At 48.6% G+C, this 7470-nt stretch overlaps 1 protein-coding gene across 1 annotated transcript; it reads left to right on the forward strand.

Annotated features, from left to right (window-relative positions):
• The first annotated feature begins 318 nt into the window (after nt 1-318).
• Nucleotides 319-5515, forward strand: RPS10 (ribosomal protein S10). Its single transcript, XM_010012256.1, has 5 exons — nt 319-468; nt 921-1092; nt 4365-4442; nt 4817-4872; nt 5427-5515. The coding sequence occupies exons 1-5, from the start codon at nt 319-321 to the stop codon at nt 5466-5468; spliced, it is 498 nt and encodes a 165-aa protein (XP_010010558.1). The 3' UTR covers nt 5469-5515.
• Nucleotides 5516-7470: the final 1955 nt, after the last annotated feature.

The raw sequence follows: 7470 nt of genomic DNA on the forward strand, positions 1-7470 counted from the left end.
TCGGGTCTGGAGCTGAAACGAGCGTCCCGCTGAGCTGCAGCTCTGCCCCGCTTGTGTCAGTGCTTGGTCGGTACCAGGCAGTTCCCGGTCTGTAACACACTGGTGTGGCTCAGTGTTAATGACCAAAAGTCCAGGTTGCTGTTTTCCTTCACACGAAAACCATGGGAAGGGGAGCCCGGCAGCTCAGGTGTTGGAATTTAGGTGTTTGTCTTCCCTTACAAACTGGCACTGTTGTGGGTTTGTTACTTCTGGTAGACTCCTGAATGCATCCACTTTAAACTGGCAGCATTTACTGTCTGCCTTTAATCTCCGGTTTAGATGTTGATGCCCAAGAAGAACCGAATTGCCATCTACGAGCTCCTTTTTAAGGAGGGAGTGATGGTGGCCAAGAAAGATGTCCACATGCCGAAGCACCCCGAGCTCGTGGACAAGAACGTGCCCAACCTTCATGTCATGAAAGCCATGCAGGTATGGAGGTGAGGGTGGGCTGCCCCCAGCCAGGGCAGCTGCCTCCCTGTGAACAAACATTATCATCCATGAGCAGATAAACACTGTCAGAAACATCGGCTCTTTCTTTCCTGTTACAGTTACTTCCTATTTTCCTGATTTTTGCCGTTTTCTCTTTGGTTTATTGTCCCCCACAGACCAGAGGTTATTTTTTTGTGGCTCCACATCTCCAGTTTCATTTCTGAAGCTATGACCCCTGTGTGTGTGGTAGCCTTGTGTTTTTTCACAGGGTAGAAACAATGCTGTAATTTAGACCTGTGTGTGTGAACTCTTACCTGTTCCTGAATTCTCATTCCCCACATACCCCTGATGAGCTCTTGTGCTCATAAAAACATCTGGTGAGGGTTTTGATCAGAGGTGGTGAATGATGATCAGGCTCAGATGTGAACTAATGGAGAATTCTCTCTCTCTAGTCTCTGAAATCCCGTGGTTATGTGAAAGAGCAGTTTGCGTGGAGGCATTTCTACTGGTACCTGACAAACGAGGGCATCCAGTACCTGCGCGATTACCTTCACCTGCCCCCCGAGATCGTCCCTGCAACCCTGCGCCGGAGCCGCCCAGAGACAGGCAGACCACGGCCCAAAGGTGAGCTCACAGGGAGCTGTGCTCAGGGGTGAAGCAGGGGACAGGTTGAGTGTGCAAGTTCAGCGCACAGTCGGCTGAACATCAGCCTCCGGAGCAGAGCAGTGTCTGTTGTTGTGATTTTTGGGCTTCTAAACATGGACAGATGAAGGAGACGTGTAGGTTTTATTGCTTCAGTATTTGGCACTCGTCTGATGGCCACTGGCCTGCTGAGAGAGGGCTAAAGGAAGCTGTGAGACTGACTGGGTGAGCTGCTTCGAGTGAGAGACTTGGCCTCTGGTGGCACTGGTGCCTGGAAGAGCAGGCCTGCTGGAACTGCAGGCCCTGGGTTCAGGCACCACTTGGTTCCTAGGCATGGCTGAGGTGTGGGATGAGGGATGCCTCTGGCTGCTGGGGCTTTCCAGAAGCGGTTTTTGTCGTTTGGGAAGAGCCTGCTGCAATCCTTCCCTGTTGTTTGGGAAGGAGGATGGCGTGTGTGCAGCCCACCTAGTGCAGCAGGAGCAGAGAACCTCGTCTCTGGCTGAGTTATACTTAGAAGAACTGCCTGGAGGGCTGGTGTGTAAAAGTTGAGTGGCTTTGGTTGGGGTGGGTGAAATGGGGAACAAACTTGGGGTGCAGGATTCAGGGACTGAGGGAAAGCCACGTGTTGGGTGCTGGATATGCTTCACATGGGAGTTCAGGCATGGTACCAGCAGGCAAGTGGGATATCCACAGTTCTGGCTTTATCCTGTGTGCTTTTGGGCAAGTCCCATTATTAAAGCTGTCTTCCCTTTTTTAAAGGTTTACAACAAACACGTGTGGTTTGTTGGGTTTGTAGTTGGTTTTGTTTTCTTGGTGGGTTTTTCCTACCCCAAAGTGAAGGACATGGTGGTCATGCAAACAGATGTGCTGCTGATACCGACTTCTCACTTGCCTGCAGCTACTTCTGCATGGGTGCTTCCCTGCAAAATGTCTTGTAGACCCACCTGCAGGTGGCTGAAACCTATTTCCAGAAGGTGTTCTGGTTGTGAATAGGTATATTAAATGATAAAAGTTTGGGTTGCAAACCTGCCTCTCGAGGCCACGCAAGGCAGAGGAGACGCTTTTACTTTGTGGATGCATGGTATTGGGCTGTGAATGGCTTGTGAACCATTTTGATACCCTTTGTGGTGAGCAAAGTCATAGAACAGTGCAGTATGAATAAACTTGAGGTGGATGTGCTGAAGCCACCGTGTCCCTTGGTTCAGTTCTGAAAGAGTTACTGTGTTCCCAGCTAGTAATTCAGGGTAGGAAGGATGATTATGTTGCTTGTATGTGTTCAGAGATGCTCCGCAGAACCCCATACACTTGGTTTTCCTAGTTTCTTCTGTCCAGCAGTAGAGAAGAAAACACCACAGTGCAGCACATGGATAGTAGAATTGCTCAGAAGATCTATGGGGAGATAAAAACTTCTGGAAACTTAGAGAAAGTGGGAGGGAAATCACTGCAGCTGTGGTTGGTGGAACAGCATTGCCAGGTCTTTAGGGGCAAGAAATGTTTCTTCTCCTTCAAGGCAGGTGATGGTAGGTTTGTTTGGAGTTGCCTCTTGTGTTTGCGAAGAATAATGTTGTAGGATGCCACTTTGCTCTTAAAGAAAGACCCACTCTGTGAAAGGGGAGCCCTGCATGACAGAGCTCTTTCTGGCATAGGAGTCCACTCTTCCTTCCATTTGCCAGTGTCATACCCCATGGGCAAAGTACTGGATGTTGCAGTGGAGCTGGAGGCTGTGGGCACAGGGTGCTGAGGAGTTACCTCTATTGCCTGCAGCTTGTTCTTTAAGCCTAACAAAACTGTAGCATCATACGCTTCAAAGGAAAGAACTGCATTGGAATTAGGAAGATGTTGGTTTCTTTGATCTCCAAGTAGTTTTGGATGTTGCCAAATCTATTCTTTAGATGCTGTGCTCATCCGGCAAGCTGCAGGAATTGTCTCCAGTGGGAGCGAGAGGTTTACAGCTCTTGTCTAAAACTTGCTCAGGGTTTCTGCAGAGAGGCAGCTTCCCTGTGCAGCATTGCAGCCCTTCTCAGTGCGGTGCCAGTGACCTCATCTGGTCCACACCTTGGCAGGGTTAGCTGGCAGGGCTGCACAAGTTGGCTGTTTCTGTGTGGATCACCTGGCTGCAGCAGACTGAGAGTCGCAGAGTGTGTGTGCATGGTGGTGCAGAATCCACACTTCTGGGTCTTGCTTGACCTCTTGGGGCCTTTCCTCTACTTGCATGCAGTGCTACTGACTTTCTCAAGTAAGGCTTGGTACAGAAGCTGGAACAGTTAGTTTAAAGCAGCTTTCACACTCCTGTGTGTTTGCTATTTGCAATTTATTTCTGTTACAGGTGTAATTGAACTGTTAGAAATGAAGAATGGGCAGATGTGAAGTTTAAAAAAGCCTCCAAATCCATTGGTTGGGGGTTTGCTCTGATGGTTTAACCTGACAGAAAGGAAGGATGTAGAAGCACTTGTAGGATAATGTAAATCTGTTTGTGTATCAGTGGGTGGTGTTTCTCTTTGTAATAAAAGCAATGATTATAATAACTGTGTTTTCATGTAGGAAAACCAGTGCCTATAGTACAAATGAAGTCTGTCGAAGTGCATGGTTCATGTTTCTTTCTGCATGCTTGACACTGCTGGCAGCAGCCTTAAATGTGTTTTACCCTTGAGCAAGAAGACCTCAGCCTCGTGCTGTGGGAGCCTGTTTGATCTCTGATGCCAAGGGTGAGCTCTGGAAGAGTGGGGTGGCAGTTCCACCATGGCTGTTTCCTTTCTCGCAAGTGTTCTGTCTGATACTAATCTGAGGTTACATAAATCATCTCCTCTTAGTTTTGTTAATCTATTCCATTGTGGAGGATTTGCGATACCGACACTGCAGCTGTATTGTAGGCTGGGATCAGGATGTCACACGGTTTGACTGAGCTAGGAACAACCTTGTTGGATGTGACAGATTCCCTGTATTTCTGGGGTTTTTTATCATCATTAATTTTTGGCCCTTGTTTGAAGACTGTTGAGATAGTGCCATAAATCCATTTTTCACATTATTTAACTTCAACCCAAGCGCAGGCTGGTGCACTTTGCCAGATTTCCTCCTCAAAGTGAAGTTTTCCTTATGAAATCACTTTTTTGTTGAGGTTTATATACACTAAGCTGTCCCAGCTGCAGCTCTGCTGGTAGATCTGCTCTTTTTCCACCTTGAGATGCAGGGTCACCAGGGAACAAGCTTGTGTCCTGGATAAGAGCTACATTTGATGTTGCTGGTTTAACTTTCAGGTCTGGAAGGTGAACGTCCTGCACGCCTGACTCGGGGAGAGGCTGACAGGGACACGTACAGGCGCAGCGCTGTTCCACGTGAGTGTCCATCCTCTTGCTGGGTGAACATCAGGCTGACCCTGCTCTTTGTGCAGCTTATCTCTCTGGGAGAATTGTCTTCAGTATTGGCCCCTTTTCAAGAAAAAAAGGGGAATATTAGCATAGGCACTTGCACAACAGTGCATCTGCTCAGAGATAGGAGTCTGATCTTGAATTTTGTCAGGCTATGCCATGGGCTCTTCTCTGGGGTGGGTTCAGTAACTCCTTTAACTGCTGTCTCAGTAACAGCAGTTTTACTTGGCTGTATTTAGCCTCAATTTTAGTCATCTTTGGTAAAGTTTTGATTCCAAGCAGGAGCACTGTGCTCGGGGAGTGGATTCTTTGGTTAGTAACTTATTCTTCTTTTTCTTCAGCTGGTGCAGACAAGAAGGCTGAAGCTGGTGCTGGAGCAGCAACTGAATTCCAGTTTGTGAGTATTTGCAGTCCAGATTTGCTTCCTTTATTGAGGCTTTGATTAGGAGAAATTGGCTGGGTGATACCTGCATGCTCTTTGGTGTGGTGCTTCTTAGGTATTTGGCTCTGATTGTTTAAGAGAGGCTGGCAGCTGTGCTATCCTTTATGCCCAGCTCCCTCGCTGCATTCCTGTTGGGGAAGCTATGTGATGGCTGTCACTCTGCTGTGACAAGAAGCCGGTGACATGTTTGAGAAGCAAGCTGAGTTGTCTGGAGGAAATGCATGATTTCAGACTTCAGAAATAGAGTTCTAGACGTGATCCACAGGGCTGTTTAGGATGGGTTGGTTTTGTTCTTTGTATTGCTCACCTGGTTAACCTGTGTCAGGAAGCTAGTCTCAGACAGATTAGAGTTAGGCTGTGCTTGGAGCAGGAGGTACTTAACAAAGTAATGCAGAGTGGAGCAAAGACAGTTACCTCATCTGTGATGTTGGTGCTTCTTGCTGCTGTGTGTTTGCCACTGTCCCTTGCTTAATACAGTGACTTATAATGCTCTTCCTTTTCTGTTGCAGAGAGGTGGATTTGGTCGTGGACGTGGTCAGCCTCCTCAGTAGAACTTCCTGCTCATGTTTTGTGTATAATAAAATAGGTGAAAATGCCACCTGAGTTGCATCACTGTGTCTTAATCTAAGTGCATAAATCTAGAGCTTGCGTAGCCGAGAAGTGACTCAAACCTCTGGCATGTGAAACAACAGTGGTGAAGTAACTTGTGATTAGAAAACAGGTTATAGAGAAGGAACTTTGTAGGTTTGGTGGTTACTGAGAGGGTTTTGCTAGTGTGTGGAGGTGTTAGTTATGGGGGACTGAGGAGCTTTGGTTCATAGCAGCACTGCAGGCAGTTCTACTCTGCCCGGGAAGATGCTCATTTCTAGTAATTCCAGTGATGCTGGAAAGCAGGGCTGAGACAGAGCTGGTTTTCAGAGAGAAAATTCGGCGATTTCAGCTGCGTCAGCCCCTGTGAGCTGGACACAAGCAGTGCAAGCAGGCGAGCATGTCCTTTATCCCAGTGCTGGGTCGCTGCGTTAATTCCTTGTGGCTCCAGAAAGGTGGGTGTTGGTGACAGGGAGGCGCAGGGCAGGCGCCCTGCAGTGCGCTGCCCACCAGCAGATGTCAGTCGCTGGCTAATGACGGGATGCTGCTAATTGGGAATGGGGTTCAGTAACCTGGGAAATGTAGTGTCCTTGATGCGAATCCAGGGGGAAGGTAGTTTGTTCCAGCCCTGGTTTGGGATGAGGGAAATGGGTGGGCATGAGATTGTTTTATTATTATTTCTTTCTGGGGGAGTTGGAGACTTGGGTGTTCCAAATCTATCTTTTACCTGATCCATCTGCCTCCGCTGAAGTTTGTAGATTATGATTTAGCTAAACCTAATCCAGACTAACCTGCTGAATCTCAGGTGACTGGATTTAGCCAGAATGCACTTCACAGCTGAGCTTTTCATGGGAATGTGCATTGAAGGAGCTCTTTTTTTCAACTTTGCTAGTAAGCTGCTGGGTTGTCCAGGTTTACTGGGGCTTTTTGTTTCTGACTGTTTCATCCTCCAGTATAGCAGCAATGTTTACACTTGGTAGTATTCATTTAGAGTTGTGATTCTGTTTGGGAAGCAGTGATGTGTTAATCAAAACATTCAGCTTAATGGAAAAGTAGGCAACTCTTTCACATCACTTGGAGTATTCCCGTGTGTGGTGGTTGGTATGAAATGCTACCTATTTTCTAAAAGAATATTTGACTTATTAAAGGGAAGGGTTAAAGGGAGGATCCAAATGAGCAAGTAAAAATGGCTTTTGTTTTGGGGTGGAGAACCCCAGTCTTAAATAGAGTCTTCCACGAGGTAAGTATTAACTCCACAGTTTTAGTCTATCAGTCTCTGAACCTGCTGCTGTGGGGCAGAGAGCGGAGCCCATCCTCCTCCTCATGAAGCCTCCGAGTGTTCAGCTGCCTGAGCTGGGCACGGCTGGCCATGGACCTCCTTTCCAGAGGGAGCCTCTGCTGGGTGCTGTCTGGTGGGATCCGGACCTTTGTGTTCCATGCTGCCTGGAGTCACATTATAAAGGCTCCAAGTCCTACCCTCCGTGTCTCTCCTGCTGTAGAGCGGAGGATGCTGAAGCCAAACCAGTGCTGGGCAAATGCTGTTCAGGGACGTGCTCTCCTTGGCCAGGGTTTTCCTCCTTGGGGAGCACACAAAGCTGGGGCTCTGGCACCTCTGGGATCCGGACCTTTGTGTTCCATGCTGCCTGGAGTCACATTATAAAGGCTCCAAGTCCTACCCTCCGTGTCTCTCCTGCTGTAGAGCGGAGGATGCTGAAGCCAAACCAGTGCTGGGCAAATGCTGTTCAGGGACGTGCTCTCCTTGGCCAGGGTTTTCCTCCTTGGGGAGCACACAAAGCTGGGGCTCTGGCACCTCTCAGAGTCCTGAGGGCGCTGTCTTTGCACTGGGGTGATGCTGATCCTGGCTGCTCGGCCCTGGGAGCGCCTGCGCTAGTGGGGGGCTATGCAAGTGACCCCCCTCCCCGTGATGCGGCTCGGTGCAGAGGAGCCCATGCGGGGTGCGGAGCC

Source organism: Nestor notabilis, unplaced genomic scaffold, assembly GCF_000696875.1.
Source record: "Nestor notabilis isolate BGI_N333 unplaced genomic scaffold, ASM69687v1 scaffold23473, whole genome shotgun sequence".
Taxonomy (NCBI): domain Eukaryota; kingdom Metazoa; phylum Chordata; class Aves; order Psittaciformes; family Psittacidae; genus Nestor; species Nestor notabilis.